The sequence below is a fragment of the Vipera ursinii genome, assembly GCF_947247035.1.
Source record: "Vipera ursinii genome assembly, chromosome: 3".
Classification (NCBI taxonomy): Eukaryota; Metazoa; Chordata; class Lepidosauria; order Squamata; family Viperidae; genus Vipera; species Vipera ursinii.
Genome location: NC_139516.1, coordinates 82,617,190 through 82,637,419, shown reverse-complemented (window position 1 = coordinate 82,637,419; position 20,230 = coordinate 82,617,190). Strand labels below are relative to the sequence as shown.

At 39.6% G+C, this 20,230-nt stretch overlaps 1 protein-coding gene across 1 annotated transcript in view; it reads left to right on the top strand.

Moving 5' to 3' along the window:
• TGFBR3 (transforming growth factor beta receptor 3) overlaps positions 1–20,230 on the top strand; it is an 80,108-nt gene that overhangs the window by 34,866 nt on the left and 25,012 nt on the right. Inside the window, exons 3-8 of the mRNA XM_083359323.1 lie at positions 8,024–8,186; positions 9,838–9,985; positions 13,616–13,805; positions 14,696–14,991; positions 15,940–16,092; positions 19,562–19,702. Coding sequence (XP_083215449.1) covers positions 8,024–8,186; positions 9,838–9,985; positions 13,616–13,805; positions 14,696–14,991; positions 15,940–16,092; positions 19,562–19,702 — 1,091 coding nt within the window. The remainder of the gene's footprint in view (positions 1–8,023; positions 8,187–9,837; positions 9,986–13,615; positions 13,806–14,695; positions 14,992–15,939; positions 16,093–19,561; positions 19,703–20,230) is intronic.

Genomic DNA, 20,230 nt, shown 5'->3' with positions numbered 1-20,230 from the left:
GGTAGCTTTCTCTGTCTAGCAATCCATGAGTTTACACGAAAGACTTTATCCATACATCCCTTTATTTCAGATGCTGGCTGACCCAATACTGCTTCCAGAGCCTCAGAAATCAGCTGCTTTAGGTCTTCTTTGGTATTTTCTTTTAAGCCTCTGATTCTAACAGCATACTGCATCTGATGATACTGAACAATACTCAATTCTCTGTCCATTTTGTCTCTTAAATCTTCATTCTCCAGTACCTTTACTTCTAATATAGCATTCTTTTGAGTCATATCTTCCACTTTTTCATCCAAACCTTGCACACATTCAGCCACACTTTCCACTGTAGACAAAATGTCTACCCTCATCGCACTGAATTTCTCTTCCATCCTCTCTTCTATCCTCTCCTCCAGTTTCTCCAATTTCTCCTCCACCTTTGCCAACTTATCACCCAGTGTTTCTAAGATTACCTGGGCTTGTTTTTCAAGAGCATCTTGTAAATCCTTCGATGTCAATGCAGCAGGAGGAAGCAAAGCTTGCAACAATGTCTGTTGCACCGGGGAAGTTCCAGCACTCCGAAGAGTTTTTGAGGGAGGTTTAGCCGCCATCTTTTTACTTTCACTTGTTGCGCACTTTCACTTTAAGTTTAAAAAGTCCATTAAGCTAGAGAGTAAAAATAAAAGTCCTCTTCACCTTGTCCTCCTGTACCGCTCTGCCTGCTCCTTTTTATTCCAGGGTCTTTCCTTCTGGCAGGGGTGGTCGCAAACGCCTGGCTCTGCTCCAAAAATTCCGGAGCAGAGACGCTGAACAGCTGGGAGCAACCCAGGCTACGGGGGAGTTCAATCCTTCAGCCGCCCAAGCTTTAAGCTCAGGCGGCCCCAGAGAACTCAGCCCCTACCTGGGGCCTCACCCCCTCCTCTTCTCCCGAGGAGGGGGCTTCAAATCCACCCGAACAGCTGATCGGCGCTGTTTCGGGTGAAAACAACACAGCTGAGCAGCGGGCAGCCCGAAACGGCTGTCTTCGGCGCCGCGCCGCCACCGGAAGTCCGAGATGGTCAACTTTTATGTCTGATTTTTCTAGCCTTTAAGCAATCCATATCTAGAGTATTGAAAATGTGATGTGAGTGTTAGGCTTCTGTCTTAATTCTAATTGTCGTGCTTTAATTTATCATATTACAGTTACTATATTTTCATGGCAACTGAGCTCTAACTTTTCTGATTTGCCATTTTGCCTTCTATATTATTATGCCCTTATTTCATAAAGCATTAATTAGTCAACAGTCTTTCAAAATCTACTTCAATGAATTTAAGTGTTCCCATTTCAATGCTGACACTCTTCTCCCTGTTAGCATTTTGTTAGCACCTAGAATGTAATCCCTTTGGTTTGCCGTTATCCTAGAGTTAAATCTTTTTAAAATACCTTCCAGCTGCAGGGGAATTTTATTGTTGATATATTACTTTTGGCAGCAACAATTTATTGAGGAAAGTTGATACATGATAAACATTTTCGATAAAAGGGCTTATCTTGTTAAGCCCAAAGAACTAAAGTCTACACCAACGTCGGGTCATGTTGGATAGGAATATCAAGATAACACCTAATTAATAAAAAAGCATGATATTGCTTTCCCCATTTTTAAGCTAAGTTGTTGACACACACTCACACATAAATAATAAGATCCAGGACACACTTTTTCAGTTCAGATCAGAAAGTTGGCAACATCCAAAGAAGGTAAGAGTTATTTGTCAATTGTTCTTTTCTTTTCCTGGAATCAGCCCTTTTCTTAGCAATTGTTGCTCCAGGCAACCACATATCCCAAACTGATGTTTTGCTGTTATTGTTCATTTGCTGGCAATGTTTATGTGAGTGACATAATAAAGTAGAGGACAGGTGAAGGTTGTTGGCATTCATTTTCTTGTAAAGGAAAATTAAGATATACAAAAGCTGAAGACCAACAACTGAACAGTAATTTTCACCCTTTATATAGTGGAAGAATAATCGTTCTGTATAAAAAATTGGAAAAAAAATTATAAAAAATTATCAGAAATTAATAGGTTGTCCCCATTAGTTTATCTGTTGATGAATTGTTTTTCCATGAATTCAGCATTGCTATAAAGTTGCTATAGAGATCCTTACTCCCTGCCTCGGAATAATTGTGGCCTAAGGACTACTGTTTCCATGCACAACAGGGCTAGTCATATAGCACAAAAAAACTACTGCTATAATATCTACTGGTTCATAGTAATAGTAGTAAATAAATAAATCTAAATTCATTAATAAAATAGTGACCAACAGGTAAATAAGTAAGGTGCACACACATTCTCTGAGAATCTTGTATAGACGATCTTACATTCCACGACAAAAAAGATCTTGTAAGATTGTAGAATGCAGTCTTATTCTGAGCCATGCCATTTATCTGCTAGTAGCATCTACCCAGATTCCAGACTTTCCTTCTCCACTGACAATTACCACTGAATTCTTGACAAATCGTTTAATAATTCATCTCTCTTATATCAATTTTACAGACATATACTTCAGAATACACACGGCTTTCACAACTTTTCACCTGCATGAGCATTATAGCAAAACAGCAGCTATAATATTTGGTTTATACTCCCTGGATTCACAACTTCTGCAGGAAGAGCAAATTGAAATCATTTGTATAGCTCCATCTGATGCATCAAATTAGCTATTCCTGAATCAGGAAGCTTTGTAAATAATCACCCTTTGTTGTCATTTCACGTTTGCAACTCATGCTACCTTGAATGCCATCTAGAATGCAGTAGCCTGATTAGTAATAGTTTAAGCCTAATTTGTCTGTTCTGTAGTGGTACAATGAAAGCTGCACAGGTTGCCAAGTAGGCTTCTGGGTACAGTTCAAGATGTTGGTCATTACTTTTATAGCCTTTGTGTCTTAGGAACTCAGTATGTATCAGACTCCTTCTAGTGCAGGGGTGTGTTAAACTCAATTTCACTGAGGGTCGCATCAGCATTGCGGTTGCCCTCGGGGGGGGCAGGTGGATGGATGCGGCCTACTGGGTGAGCGTGGCTGGAGTGCATGTGGCCTACTGGGTGGGCATGGCCAGCTCTACATCGTTCACGTCAAGGTTGCCTATAGGGGCCTGGGCAGGAGTGAGACAGATCTGCGGGTCTCTGGCAGAAGGAGGGTCTCTGGGCCAGGGCCAAGGCAGTGGGGGCCGTTCCCTCACTGTTTCCAGGATGGCTTCGCGGGCCACATGAAACCACTTCGTGGGCCGGATCCGGCCCCCGGGCCTTGTGTTTGACATGTCTGTTCTAGCGGTACCTGCTTATCTGGTAAGATGTAGAAGAGGCAGCTTGCTATGGGTCCCATCCCCAAGGAAGTGTTGTCATCAGGTGGTGAGCCTTCTCCCTCTTTCCTCTGGAAGAAGTTATCTACATAGATGAGGTTGGCTGAAACCCTGATAGTGTTTCAGAAAGCTGTCAGGACCTGGGTTAACTGGAGGACCTTAGTGGACAACATGGTTGGTTAAACAGAGGAAGTGCCACTAGCAGTTGATGAAGGGGAGATGGCTGTCATTATTCATTGTCTCGTTTACTGCTTCCTGTAAAGGGGGCTTTACATTACTGGGGGTATTTTTTTCAGTTGGAGTAGCTTATCAGCCCAAGTATATAATATGCAGTAGATGTAGATATAAAATGAAAACTGTGTCTCCTCTCAGCCTAAGCTGGACTACCGACAAACGCTCTTTTTAAATGAGAATTATATAGAGAAAAATGAATAAGTTGAACTAGGGCCTTATTAATAAAAATAGCAGTTTGCTGAGGTTTTTGCTTACACATAGACATAGGAGTAACTGCTGAAAGCAGATACATACAGACACATATACAAAAGGCTGCTGGTGCTTCCTAACTACACAGATAACATTAAAGTAATAAGACACCAGAACAGTGTACTGCACATACCCAGCCACCCACTCACCCACTTTTCCACTAACTCCCTGCAAAATAAAACACAGCGAACATAAAGCCCACCCACGCATATGCACATTAATTTCTCCCTAGTAATAGTGTTGTGTTTTTTTTAAAAAAGCTCTAATTTACAAGTTCTGTTAGTAGACATGCCTGCATAATCTCTATTCAATGCTTTACATTCCTTCATCAAATGCCCCAGCCTAATTCAGTAGCAGCAAGGATGTAACTGGTTGTGGGGGGCCATGCACTCTGGAAAAGCAAGCCATACACAAGGGACAAAATAACTACCCAATCTCAGACTCCAAAAGTACAGGTAGCCTTTGAGATACGACCACAATTGAGTCCAACATTTCTGTTGTTAGGTGAGACACTTGTTAAGTGAGTTTTGCCCCATTTTGCAACCTCTCTTGCCACAGTGGTTAAGTGAATCACTGCAGTTGTTAAGTTAGTAACACGGTTGTTAAGTGAATCTAGCTTCCCCTTTGTCAGAAGGTTGGAAAAGGTGATCACATCATCCCGGGACACTGCAGATGTGATGAATATGAGCCATTTGTCAAGCATCTGGATTTTGATCACGTGACCATGGGGGATGTTGCAGTGGTCACAAGCGTGAAAAACGGTCATAAAGTCACTTTTTTCTGTGGCGTTGTAACTTCGAATGGTCACAAAATGAACTGTTGTAAGTCAAGGACTCTCCTGTCCTCAAGATGATGCCACCGTGGTTAGAATGCAATATTGCAGGCTAACTCTGCCTACAACCTGGAGTTCGATCCGGACGGAGTTTGAGATTGACTCAGCCTTCCATCCTTCCAGATGGTTGGGGACAATATGCTGACTCTGCAAACCGCTTAGAGAGGGCTGTAAAGCTCTGTGACACGGTATATAAGTCTAAGTGCTATTTGCTAGTGCTATTGCAATGCCACTCCCCAACAGCAAATTGTGCTCCAAGGCTAAAACAGAACTCAGAATCTGTATCTTTTATTTTAAGTGCAGAACACTATAGCCAGCTTAGCAGAGTTTCACCTAACCCGCTTAGCAGAGCTTTTGAACAAAACCAAACCAAGGTATGTGACAAACTTCATGAGCTCTTATACAACTCTCAGAGAATCTCTGGGTGGAAGGCTAGACTGGGAAGTCACAAAACCACCTTGGGGGAAGCATAATGTCAAAGCAATTTGGTTTTGTTGCCATGAAATCGACCTGGGTATGTCCATATAATCACCAGGAATCTAGTTCAGCTCAAAGGAGCCCTGACCTTTACCTCCAATGTTGGTAATGTACTATTGCACTATGATCGTCCCCTGTAGCTGAATTAATCCAAACAGCATATGATTTAAGCTGATACCCACACGATGAAAGCAGCTGTCCCATTTTTGACTTATTTATCTGCTAGCACCGATGACCGAAACACGAGGACCTTCCAGAAACACACAGTGAAAATACAAAATCTCCTATAATGTTTCACATTGAAAACATGTGGTGATAAGTCTCAGAGAACTGGTTGGAAAGCCATCTGCCCATTTGAAGACCTGGTGTTACTCGTACTGAGAATCAATTTTGCACGTGTGCCTTTGGAGTACATTAATCCGAGCTGGACCCCTTCAGGATCACTTTCCATGGTCTGGATGGGAGGAGTTGGCAGAATCTCTGCAGCTTTGAGATCCCATCTGGCAGGATACTTAACGGATGTTGGGGCCTGCTCTATCCATGAATAGATTTACTTTCTCGTGGCTTACACAGAAGGATCCTCCAGAGAGGAAGGCGAAGGGACACTAAAACTGAGTCAGGATGGAAAAGATTAAAAAATAAATAAAATAAAAATAAAACTGCCAGTCTCGATCCATTCGTACCCATCTTGGGTAGGATCAGATGTGAATCACCACATAGACAGTTCGAGCTGCCAGATCTCAAGTTGGATATTGGAAAATTAGGAAAGGATTAGAAAAAGTCAACCAAAGCAATCAAAAGGCTGGAGCAATTCCCCTCTAGGAAAAGTTTACAACATTTGTGGCATTTAGTTGATTTAAAAGGACAAGGAAAGGAAAATGATATTGTAGTTCCCATTTCTATTTATTTTTGTGAAAAGTGCCATCTGCTTTTCCTGAAAATCATAATGATTCCGAAGTAGGATGTAAAGCAGTAATCCTAATTAGATATGATGTGGAGGGAAGTCTATTGAGATTAGATTTCTCTCTCCCTTTTATAATGCAAGTAATCCTCGACTTACAACAGTTCATTTAGTGACCGTTCAAAGTTACAACGGCACAGAAAAAAGTGACTTATGACCATTTTTCACACTTATGACCTTTGCAGCATCCACATGGTCGCAGGATCAAAATTCAGTCCTTTGGCAACTGACTCATATTCATGACGGTTGCAGTGTAGCAGGGACATGTGATCCCCTTTTGCAACTTTCAGACAAGCAAAGTCAACGGGGAAGCCAGATTCACTTAACAGCTGGGTTACTAACTTAATAAATGCAGCGATTCGCTTAACAACTGTGGCAAGAAAGGTTGTAAAGTGGGGCAGAATTCACTTAACAACTATCTTGCTTAGCAGCAGAAATTTTGGGCTTAATTGTGGTCGTAAGTCGAGGACTACCTGTATTGGAAGTTGTTTTAAAAGCCAATGAACAGTGAGATATTCATGACGTGTTTTGTTTTAATCAACAATATACAAAAAAAAGTAATAAAAAAATAACAAAAGTAAACAGAGAGGAAAGCAAAGAAAAAAGAAAACATCCAGAACATATTTTCCATATAGGGAACCAGTCACCTTAATTTCTAAACATGTAATTAAACCTTGAGTACATGAATTAATTTGTTACACAGATCAAGAGCTAGTTCATAACAAGAAAATGAATATATAGTTCCAAGACTATAAATCTAAGGTTGCTTTGTCCTTCTAACATTGAACAATGAATACAATCTTTGCATGTATTCTTTGTGTGGGATTGCATTTGGGGATATTTGTCTTGAATTTTTGCATGTGTGTTATTATAAATAACTTATGAAGTAGAGTTCTTGTTTTTGAAGAAAGTATTCCATAGATATCAGTGGTGATGCTGAAAAGTCAAAAGTTATGCATCTAAGATAAGTCCTTAAGATAAGTCTTCCTATGTGTGCATTATGTGGAACTATCACAAAAATAAGGCACTCGCTCTGCGATTGTAAGCCTGAGTTAAAGCAAATTTGGAAACAATGGCTTAGACTCAGAGGAATAAGGAAACTTGTTCTTCATCAAAGATTTCCCAGTCCTTAACCATTCTTTGGCACCAAAGCTTTGCTTGAGATTTGAAATGGTGTGAGAAATTGTATCCATTACACTGATACCTGATGTGCATATTTAAACTAGATTGAGCTTTGCTATTCCTTACCCTTGATTATGAATTCTGTAATCTAAGAACTTTGGATCTGCATGTTGATTGTTGAATTATAATTCCATTAAAAAAATGTACTATAAGCAAAAGAAAAGGCTTGAATAATATGAACTGCAGAGATTGAAAGTGCTAAAAATCAGATTTCTCTCCAGGCCTCCTACACTGTACTTACTATGTGAGTTTTAGAAGCTTTTCTTAGACTTGAACAAATAAAATCAAATAGCAAATGGAAGGAAAATTTTGACTTTTAGCACATGAGATTTCTTGAATGTCAGGTAGTGGTATATAAATTACCACATTTTGGTATGACTTAAAATTGATTAAATTTGTAAAAAAAACATACAAAAGGGAAAATACAGTTCTGGATACAAAAGAATATCATACTTAGTTTAGTTTAGTTTTGTTTTTAAATAGTGTTTCTAGTGCTCATTGTCATTAAAACATTGTGGGTGCAGTGTCTTGGAAATCCATGATGTTCTGAATATCTTGACTGATGAGAAAGAGAACTAAATAAGGCAGAAATTTGAAGAAATTATTCAAAACAGAAAAACTTTCAGAATAATTTAGATTAAAAGAATGAATGTACTTTTCCTTTTTTTATTGAGTTTCTAGTGGCTTGGCATCACTGGAAATGTAATCTATATAATTGCATTTGATAATCTCAGGTAATTAAAACCAATGTCTGAAATAATTTATCTTTTTCTCTTTTTTAGTTCAATTTTTTCCTACAACATGCAATATAGAAAAGAACTTTATTTCTTTGAACTACCTTGCCGGATACCTACAACCAAAGACAGCAGAGGGATGCATTATCTCTAGTGTGGCACATGATAGAGAAGTTCATATAATTGAACTTATTGCACCTGATTCAAACAGGTAAAAGTTTTAAATCAAATTATATTTCTCCAGACTGGGAAGGAACTGTTTTCAGCCCTAGAGCAGTTTTAAAGGCACCAAGCCTCATATTGTAAAAGCAGTATAAAAAGTATAAAAAGAACAAAATATTCAAGTTGAGACTAGATTTTGTAGACATTTGATACAAATTCGTAAAAGGGAGTCGGGATAAAACCAACCACTTTATAATTGAAACTGATATATTGATGTTTTAAAGTCATAAATTCAATATCTTCGATCTAACATTTCAAACAAGGGACAAATCTAATGAAGCAACTCAAATTAGATGTGATATTTTCTCTTAAAATGATGGTTTTGATGCCAAGTTGTAATAAGAGCAGAATTCAGTGGATTGGAGGTCTGGCTTAAACATCATGTAGCACGCAATAATTGGACATAAGCTTAAAAATGGTTTGAAGTCCTCTTTGCTTCCAAATTCTACGATGATTAGGATTGTATGTTGGGCACTATCTTTTCATTATAAGAAACTGTCGTAGCAGGTGACAATAAGGTTGATATTGTAGGGAAAGGAATGGCAGAATCTGAGGACAAGGATCAACCTAGACTCCCTACATAAGGGGACATAAGGGGACCGACCCCCCACCTCTTGAATTCTGTTGCCCCTTATCTGACTCCAAGCAGATGCTATTGGTTGAGAATATTCCCATGCAAAGAAATGAGTAGCACTAAATCAGCTTAACTGGACCTTCACCTGGGCCTGACAGGTATCTGTTTAATTCTGAACTCAGGAAAATTCAGGAAGGTTGGACATGATTCCTAGTAAGTGGGAAACGACTGGGAAATGGTGAAAATTAAACTAGAAAGTTGGTTAAACATCATGGGAGAAGGTAATACAGAGACCACATACGCATTTTTGTTAACAAAATTATCCACCAAGACTTGAATAGTTTTATGGGGCTGGCATAAAGAGACAGAGTATAGTAGTCCATGAGTTAAAAGGGCATAGTATAAGGTGGTAAAGGGGTTTGAGAAGAGGGAATAGGGTTCACCGTTGGGAGTTGGAGAGCAAGCAATTGGCTATTGATTTAAAACAGGCAACAATATCTTTGACAACAAAGCTAGCGTATCTCTGTGTCATTTAAAATATGAAGTAAAGCTACAAAGCTTTACTTCAGTAATTCTGTGTAGGTAGAAGTTGCTTCTAAAATCCAGCAAGCAGACTGAACTCTTCAGTCTATTTTGCTGTTTTGCCAAAATTGAAGAGACAGAAAAGTGACTTTTGCTTCGTACCAGAGGGAACAGAGGTATAAAATCTGCATTTAAAACTTCTGATGCAAGCGGAGATAACTCTTTTGTGCAGATGTGAAAAGCCAGCTTTAAATGGTTTTCTTGAACCAACACCAAAGCAGAGAAAATGTGCACTCTTTAAATGGGAAAGACAAGCTTTTGAGCAGCGTTATTAGCGTAAAAAAGAATGTTGTTTCCATTGTTATTTAAAATTGTTCTAGCAAGTGTGGCGGAACAGTCTGTTTTGCACATGCTGGACGTCTGGGATAACCTCCAGTGTTTTAATCTACTGGCCAGACACCGGGAACATGATGGATTGGAAGAAGGTTGAGAGCAGAAATTTTCTGGCATGCTGGCTGACTGTGCCTTGCTTTTCCATATCCAGCGCTTTCCAGGTGGATATCATCATTGACATCAGACCATCTCGGCCAGACACCACGCTTGTCAGGGATCTTGTACTTATTCTCAAGTGCAGAAAGTCTGTCAACTGGGTCATCAAATCGCATGACGTGCAGGGAAGATTGGAAGCCATTGTAAGTAAATACTACCCTGCTTTGCGGTCTGGAGGAGGCACTGGGGCTGTTAACAGCTCATGCCTTGTTGTGAACAAGGAAAGGCCTGATAAGAGATGGCTGACTAAATGTCTCCCACTCCTTTGCTAATGTGCTTTGTTTTCTCCTAACTACCCAAGTAGCCTGCTACCATGAGGCAAGGGGGGGGGGAATGATGGCCCTTTTATGACTTGTGGACTTCAACTCCCAGAATTCCTGGCTGGCTCAGGAATTCTGGGAGTCGAAGTACACAAGTCATAAAAGGGCCATCATTCCCTGCTGCTGTTGTAAGGGATGGATCAACTTTCATTTCTGAAAGCCTTTATAAAGCTCAGGGGATGCATTGCATCCTATTCTGCACACCTGTTGAATCTGAACCTTTTTTTACCCTCTTCATTCAACAAAAAATCAAGTGGTTAAATCACAATTATTATTATTATTATTATTATTATTATTATTATTATTATTATTATTATTATTATTATTATTATTATTATTTAAATATTAAGAGCAACTGAAAGGGGAAGGGTCCCATATATGCAAAGTTCCTGTGTTGTTCCACTCACAGTTCTAAAAGCTGAAGGGATTCAGTGACTATCACATTCCTTCTGTCCCCAAGAATGCATTCATAAACGAAGCCACCTATCCTCTATCTATCTGTCTGTCAGTTTAATTTATATGGCTGCTCATGTCACAAATGTGATTCTGGGAGGCATACGATAAAACCAATAATTGCACAGAGCAGTGCTCGCCAGTGGTCAGTTACACAGTATTGCTAAATATGGGGTATTTCTTACTGACAATAACTCCAGTTTAGACAGTGTTAGTATCATCATTTGGCATTTTGGGGCAGGTGCTGGGATCTCATTACATAATGTTAGAATCTCCTTATTGTGTGGTGGGTTCAGGACCGCATGGAGACACCAGGCAGATGAGTACAGCAAATAGCTCTTTATTGTGGGTAGGAACTGTACTGGACAAAGGGGGTTACCTGTACCCCTTACATACCTTGCCAGGTACACTCTCGGCCAATCCGTTCATCTGAATCTCCCGCCGAAAGCTAACCAGCCAATCCGGTTACGGTACAGCGCCACCTGGTGGTATTTGCTGAGCTGCTGCTTAGACCCCATACATAACACTCCTGTTCTTCAATAGGGTAAAAAATGTGGCATTCTGAGCAGCTTTGCGCAACTGGATGTAACTGGCCTTTTCATTTCTCACAGCTACCTTTTGGGGGCCTTGTGAAAAATGAAAACAGTTGCTAGAAATACAGCAGTTAGGCCCACCCGAGGACACCGAGGCAGCCTAAACTGTAGAGCAGACATGTCAAACACAAGGCCCGGGGGCCGGATCCGGCCCGCAAAGTGGTTTCATGCGGCCCGCGAAGCCATCCTGGAAACAGTGAGGGAACGGCCCCCACTGCCTTGGCCCTGGCCCAGAGACCCTCCTTCTGCCAGAGACCCTCAGATCTGTCCCACTCCTGCCCAGGCCCCCATAGGCACCCTTGATGCGAACGATGTAGAGCTGGCCGTGCCCACCCAGTAGGCCGTAGGCACTCTAGCCACGCCCACCCAGTAGGCCACGCCCACCCAGTAGGCCACGCCCACCCGGCCCCCTGAGGGCAACCGCAATGCTGATGCGGCCCTCAATGAAATTGAATTTGACACCCCTGCTGTAGAGCCACCTTGTTTACACCACATTTTTGTGATAGGTTTGCTGCTCAAGAAAAGGTGTGATTACATCTTTAGACGCGGATGTATGTTTAAAATCAATAAAACTTTGACGGGCTTTTACTGAGTTGAATGGCAGAGAGAAAGCACTTGCTGAATTGGGAAGGACGATCTGCAATTTAAGGTTGCGTGGAAGAGAGAAAAGATGGTTTGGTGAGAAAAGGAAAGGAGAAAGAGAAATATCAGAAAGGAAGAATGAGCGCACTACAAAGGGGAATAGGGGTCTGACATGCCCTCTGACTTTGGATTCCCTCTGTGCTTTAGTCCTGCTCACTATGATTCCTCAATGGGGTATCTCTGAGAAAATGCTGTCTAGAATAAAAAGTTTGCCCATCCATAAGGGAAAAAAATAAATGGGAACAGAGCTATTCAGTTCAATAACTGGAAAATGCAAGGCAATGGTAAGCTTAGAGATAGATCAGTTCTCTTCCGAAAGCATTTCTATACCTGCTGCACCTTGATCCCCAGAGGGAGGGCATTCTCTGTGGGCGCGCCTGCCCTTTGGAATGATTTACCGGTGGAACTTCGGACCGTTCCCGATCTGCGTTCATTTCGCCGGGACCTGAAAACCTGGTTTTTCGATTTATCAGGCCTGGACTGAAGGGGTTTTAGCTTTTAATATTGTTTGAATTGTTGGGCTTAATTAATTTAATCTATTTTAATTTTATATTATCTTTATATTGTATTTTATGCTGCCCTGTAAACTGCCCTGAGTCCTTCGGGAATAGGGCGGTATAAAAATTTAATTAAATAAAAATAAAAATAAACATTGTACTCAACCTGGGGCCTATTCTTATTTTACTATCTTCAGTACCATATGTGTTTCCTTTTATGCAGCAAAGTACGATTTCCGAGTAACCATTTTCGCAATGTTGCTTAAATGCAACAATGCTAAAGTGGTCCGGTTTGGGGATTCTTGGAAGCTTTTTGCAAACAGTTAAGGGAACTTGGATGATGCATATGTAGTGTTTTATTTTTATTGCACACTTTAATATATTGCTCTAATTGTGTTCATTGCCCTAGTGCAGGGGTAGGCAACCTTGGCTCTTTTATGACTCGTGGACTTCAATTTCCAGAATTCCTGAGGAGTTGAAGTCCACGAGTCATAAAAGAGCCAAGGTTGCCTACCCCTGCCCTAGTGGAAAACATTTTTTCCCCCAAAGACTTAAAAGATTACTTGGGGACGATCTTCAGTTTTACAGGTGGTCCCCTGATTCTCCAAACATTCTGATACCAAAAATTACAATTTAATTCAAATATCGCTGCCTGATAGGCGCAGGCGGTAGAGAAGAGAGGTTTTCATACCCTGCCGATCATTAGTAATGAGTAATAAGCCATAAGAATCATTACACTGTCCTTTCTGTCCTTTCTCCTACTGGTTTGAGATTCTGAGAATTGAATTTCAAACGTACTTAGCATCAGGTTGCAGAAAGTTCTCGCAGTGTGTATTTCCTCTCAATTATCCCTTGGCATGGAGGGTCTCATTCTGTTTGCTAAGTGCAGTTATGGTCAAAAGCACTATTTGATGTGATCAAACCCAGAGAGCCATTTTATATGTTGTGGTTATCAATAGAAGAATCTCATGAAGCGATGAGGTTCTGCGATGTGGATATTCCTCAGTTAAAATTGTTTGAACATATCTTACAGATTACCCACTAATTTTTGTTCCTTTTGATAAAATTCCTTGTGTGGACAAGAAAACATTGATTCCTTCTGATTGAATGGCACAAAATGAATGAATGAGTGAGTGAGTGAATGAATGAATGCAAAGTTTGATCTGAAATGATAGTTAACTAAACCTTTCAAAACTAAAAAAAAATAAGTTTTGTAAGAAAAAAAATAGCTCTGTCCAGGGCTAAAGTTTTTATTTTCTGTTTTATAGACATCAAATGGGGTTGGCTTTGGAAAAGAAATGGAACGCTCTATGGCAATGAGTAAAACTATAGTGTTTGATATGCCTTCCTCTCATGAGAATTTAATTGCCTGGGCATACGAGCATGGCTACTACCCAGTTACTACTTATACAAAAGCACCCCTTGCTAATAAGTTTCACCTACACCTCATGGATGCAGGTAAGGAAGAACATCAGATCATATTAAATACAACAGTATTCTTTTGCTCTCCTTAGTCCATTTTCCAAAGGTCTTGAATTGAGAAGATATTTGACAGGCATTTTTGCTCCCGGAAGTTACAGTGCAGAATGTTACATTTGTGAGATGATTCTCAGCTTTGTACTTTATTTTTCAAATGTTCTGTTTTCCTGAGCTAAGGTTGCTGAGGGGAATTCATACTTTTATATTTTGCATAACTTACCAAGGCAGTTTTTATCCCTCCAAGAACAAGAAACTAAATGGGATCTAGATTTTCAGGAGGAAAACAACACTGGGCAGATTGAGAGAATGGAGAGGATTATATCTTCTTTTGCACTTGCCCCACCAAATGTGATACTTTCATTGTTGTTTCCTGTGAAGAAGTATCAGATCCTAACTGTACATAACATAATTAGCAAATTAAATAGCATTCTTAACATACTGTCTGTTTCATGCATCCTGCTAAGTCAGCATTTGTTAGAGCCATTTATTATAACCATGATTGGTTGAGAAAGCCAGGAACAAGCCAAAGTCAGTTTCACAGATAAGACATATTGGGTAAATTCCTAGGATTTTTCTCTTTGTTACTTTTGCCAGGAACAACAAGAGCTAAGTTGAGTTAAAGACAAATTCAGGAATAAGCCAGTGTTACACATTCAAACAGAATAAGTCATGGTTAAAGCAAGATGGAAATCATAAACCATCAAATGTTGACTTGTCGCAAGAAAAATAGGCCAAAGAAACTATTTCTTGGGATGGCAAAGAAAAAAATAATAACATGGTTTAACATGCTATATGAACTAACCAATGCATGACTCTAGTTATGAATAAGTTGAATGGAATTTCTATTTGTAATTTCTCTCTTTTTGTAGAAGAAATGAATGATGAAGAAGACGATTTCCTTCCACCAGAGCTGAAGGAACTACTACATGGCATTAAAGCTCCACGTTTGAATGAAGACATGCATTTTGGTTTTCTTCATGAGAAGAACCAAGGCTCCTTGCCATCAGCTGACACTGTTGACCCAATCATGGCCAGTCATGGTTTTGAACAGCTTCTTCCAAAAGACCCAGAGCCAGAAGAAGTGCAAGGTAGCGTTGATGTTGCCTTGTCTGTGATATGCAACGATACATCCATGATGGTAGCTGTGGCAAAAGACTCGCTGGAGGTTAGTATGCTGTTTTAATTTCATTTCAAAAAAAATTATTTTGGATTCCGGTTGGTCAGATGCATACCGGCGCAAGACCGGTATCCTCACAGCTGTTTTGTTTCGTTTGGGGTTCCTCTTGCTTGTTCTGATGAATATGGTTCTGCTGAACCTCAAAGCAAAAGCAGATGTTCTTCTCATCAGCTCAGCAAATGTCATGTGATCTAAGGGGCCATTAGTGTCCCATTTGGCTCTAAAAAAAAGTAGTGACACTCAGCTGAGTCCACAGTCTCAGCAGTGCAGCTTTTGTTCAGGTAGGGTGCAAAGCCTAGTTAAGAGAATAAAGTCACAGTCTTGAGATAGTAGAATGCACCGTGTTGTTTCAAATAACGCAGGTGTCTCCAAACTTGGCAACTTTTAAGACTTTCAGCCAGAGGAATTCTGGGAGTTGAAGTCCACAAGTCTTAAAGTTGCCAAGTTTGGAGAGACCCCTGAAATAACTGATCCCTTTTTGCAAATCTCTCCATTTAAAAATCCACCAATACAGAAATCCCACAGAGAGGAAATGAAAAGGTTTACTGCCTTCCTCCCTTCTGTGATAGCTTTTATACATGTGAAGAAGCTTTGTCTTGTTTCTTCAAAAACGGAGGGGAACTTCAAAAATCCCAATTTCTCTACAGCGTGGTATTCCGAAATGTTCAAGTCTACTTTGCATTCTCAGGATCTTCATTTCTTCCTTCTGCTGAATGGGTAGATTATCCGGTTGCTTGTCTGCTGAATACCTGCCCTGCCGGTTCCCTACTTCGCTCACTGTGACAGCGCAAAGCATCATACGATAGATTTCTAATACAGAGTTTCTCGATGTGAGAGAAAATGCTCGGTGCCAGTTGTTGCTTTTTATCACTGCCCTTTGCAGTTCTGATCAGTGGCTCAGGCAATAACCTTCTAGCTTGTTCTGTTTCCTTTTAGGCTAGCGGTTTCATTGGGACTCAGCTCTCTCTGCTGGATCCTAGCTGCCGAGCTAAAACAAATAGGACCCATTTCATTCTGGAGTCGTCTTTGCGAGATTGTGGGACCCGACAGATTCCCTATCCTTTGGATAACATCGTCTATCTCAACTCTGTGAGTCTCTTATTCTCCTAGAAAAATACTGAAACGGAACCCCCAAATCTCTCTTTCTGCTCCTCAGTTCTTAGAAGACATCAGGAGGAGCAGCAGAGATTATTTCTGAGCTGTTTCTCTGATACAAAGCTACTGAAATCTGCTCCACATCTTTTTCCCAGATTTATAGCTAAAAACACTGAAGGGCAAAATATGTGAGAGGGGAGGAATATTTCCTAGCTGCTTTTTAGTCCATAGGTTACCATTGTAATATCTTTCCTCAGGTGCATGTGGTACCATATCTAATGTTGATTTCTAATGCAGAGATGGTAGGACGACACCATTTGTCAAATACACATCTCTGAAATAAAATTTGCTACCCTTTTGATTGTCTGAATTTTTGCATATCTTTGTCCCTGAAAATTTACAAGAACTTCATGTGGGTCCTATTGACTTATGCAGAGGATCTGATCTTGTGTCTTATTATTTTTGAAGTCAAGTCATTTAACGTGCAGTAAAAACATGGCAGGATCTGAAATGGTTATGCTAGAAGACCCTCAGATGTTTCTGAAGCTGCTTGACATGGAGGAATGGGCCAGATTTCCTACAGAACCAAGTAAAAGACTGATCACCAAAAACTGGACCTGTTTGGTTGCAGTTATAACAACTAAAATGGTGCAACTAATTAAGGAATCTACATTTTTTGGGTTTTCTTTCTTGTACTTTGCCAGTTGGGCGACTTCGTTTTGGACATATATGAAGCAAGGGTGAAACTTTAGTATTAGTTTGTCACACAGATTCTATTTCAATAGAGAATATATATATATATCTGATAACATTCAGTGGCAAAGGTATGCAAAAATCTGAACAAGGATAAATATGTTTAATAGAACTGTATGATACCTCTTTCATTTGCTCATCATTATTGGATTGGGGTGAGAGCATTTGGATAATTGCAGGTATTTTTCAGTAGTAGCTGCAAGCACAAACTTATTTAGAAGTGAAACAAACGCAGTAACTTGGCAATTCCGAAATAAGTCATATTTTAATTTAAAGCATATTGTGTATGCTTTGGGGTTTTTTTTTCCTGGTGTATGCTAGTTATGTTAAATATATTTTCAATATTAATGTATATCCAGTGCTGGAAATTTGAATCCAAGGGTTGAAATTGATTTTTCCAAGTGTATAAACAGCTATGCAAATTATTTTGCCCATGTAAGATTTTTTTCCCTTCAGTCTGATTCAGCATTTTCACTGTGACTTGGACGGATGTTGGCCAGTTCAGGTAAACAAGCATAGTTATTGGGTTTTGTAATTTCAGCACATGGTGACAATTTTGGCAAATGAAGAAAAAAATGTTGTCCAACTCAAATATAGCTAAGGCAACCTGATCAGACATAGCCTTATCCAATTTTTTTTTAAAAAAAGACATTTAAAATCCTTTATTGGCTAGAGCTTTTGGCATTTGATCTAGAGATGTGCCCAACAAAAACTATAGATCAACAAGCTGTGGAAAAATACATCTGGATCTCAACTCAGCAGTTGGACTCCTATCTTTAAACATTAAATTGATCTCAAAAGCACAGGTTTTTCTTCGTACTCAGACCAATTTCTAACTCACTGAAACTAGCAGTGAATTATGAAGCAAATGCCTGAAAAAGCTTAGAAATACCTTTTGCATGTCAACCATCTGTCATGTGAGCAAACAAAGGTAGAAGTGAATTGAAGAAATGCTGCATCATCAGGAAATCCAGAAGAATATGTAGGGAACATTTGTGTATGAAAAGCACAAATGAGTAATACGCTCAATAAGTTGTTGTTTTTAAAAAAGCATAGTTGGGAGTAGCAAAAACTTAATGTATATAGCAGGGAGAAGATAATACAAAGCAAAAAGAAGAAAACTCACTATTATAGCGTGTTATTCAAATAAAGAAATACTGAAGTAGTATAAGGTTAAAGCTCTTTGCCTACTGAACATTGTGATGATTATTAAAAAGTAGGATATATGCAAGTCCAGTTCAATGAACCATTACTTTTTTGAAATGCAGTATATGTTATAGTTTTACCAGAAGGAGAAGTAAAACTGCTGGTATAGTCATTTGTGTGCCAATACTCAGTTGGCTTTTTAAAACCAATATGTTACTTCTATTACACTCCAGGTTTGGAAGCCTAACAATAAGCCTATTTTTACCATGATGCAAACAGATAAATTGACTGACTGGGAAGATATGGGGGTGGAATTGAAGGGTTTAGATGCTGGGGTAGCTCTTTGTAATGGTAATATTCAGTAACTTCCTACAAGGTGAAGCATCCTTTAGAAACTTGCCATTCTGTACGTACTTCCTCTTTTTATTGTCTACTGAAAAGGAACAGGAATCATTCAGCATTCATTTACCTTTGACCAATACCTAACAAATTCTGTGCAAACTAACAATCACAGTTTAAATAAACTGTAATCCAGAGGTCCCCAACCTTTTGGGCACCAGGGACCGGTTCCATAGAGAGAGGTTTTTCCATGGACCAGAGGGTGCGTGGTTTTGTGTGCTGCCTGCATCCCATGGATGGGGCTTTGCTTGTTTGTGTGGACCGGTTGCTGGCATGCTGTGGCCCGGTATAGGTCCATGGACCGGTACCGGTCCATGGACTGGGGGTTGGGGACTCCTGCTGTAATCAACTGCAAAATTTAAGGTAAATTGTTTTTAAGCTATCCTGCTGACTAGAGCGTACTTATGTGGTCATCTTATGACCACAATTGAGCCCCAAATTTCTGTTGCTAAGTGAGACATTTGTTAAGTGACTTTTGCCCCATTTTATGACCTTTCTTGTCACAATTGTTAAATGAATCGCTGCGGATGTTAAGTTAGTAACATAGTTGTTAAGTGAATCCGGTGTCCCCGTTGATTTTGCTTGTTAGAAGGTCATGAAAGGTGACCCCATAACACTGCAACCATCATAAATATGAGTTGGTTACCACTAAGGGTCTGAATTTTGATCACATGACCATTGGCATGCCGCAATGGTTGTAAGTGTGGAAAATGGTCACAAGTCACTTTTTTCAGTACTGTTGCAGCTTCAAACATTTACTAAATGAACTTTGTAAGTCGAGGACTACCTGTGTAGCCTTTTGTATAGGCTTCTTCTGTTTGCATGCTGTACACAAACTGAAACAAGTTTTCCCCAATTTGTGAACTTCATATCCTGAAACTGCCTAGCCAGCATATCCCCTGGAAGGGGCTAAAATTTGGGAAAGCAAAGGGTATTTCCTATGAATGCGGTTATTCTCTTGATCTAACATTTCAAACAATGGTTGCATAGAAAAGTAGGATAAGCTTAAAACAGCAGATAACAGACAGATCTACAACTATTAGATCATTCCCATAACTAACTTTTCCTTGCACGTTTCTTATCAAGGAGAGAAGTGAAATGGGACCAGAACCCGGAACAGCTTTGACAGTTGTTGTTTTTGTCCCCTTTCTCCATTTGGTTAAAGATTGTTATCCAGGTGTCACCATCAACTGAAGCTAGTGGTTGGCTAGTTGACTACGAAGACATGGAATCAGGGGATAATGGTTTTCCTGGGGACACCGATGAATCAGACATCACCTTTTTCAGTCGACCTGTCATTGTTGTGGTATGTATCCCTTGTTTGGCTTGAAAATTCATGATAATGATCATTTCTTAGAACTTTGAGTTTTTAAAAGTATTTGATAAACAACATTTATGATACACGGACTGATTGAAAGCTAGGCACTTTTCTGTGAACCTGTGAATTATATATCTTTTATTGATTCAGGAACCAGAGTACTAATGTTCTCCTTCCAATCCCAAAACAATATCAGTTTTTCATGCTGTTAAGGTGTGAATAGTCTCTGTGTTTTTCCAATGAATCTTTTTTTCCCCAAATAGGCTTTTTTTTTGGTTTTAAGAAAAGCTTCCCTTCAGCCAGAATTTTTGGGTATCCTCATTTATCCTATCTCCCAATCTGTTCTTTGTTCAAAGTGATAAATTCACCCCAAACATTTATTTTTGTTCGGTTGTCTGTGTTTAAGAATATAAGTCTCTCTTGCCATAAATTTAGTGAAGAAGATTTAAATTGCTGCTTAATGAGGTCAGAGAGTGTTGTTTGATTGTTTGTATTCATAAGGACTTCATGGTATCA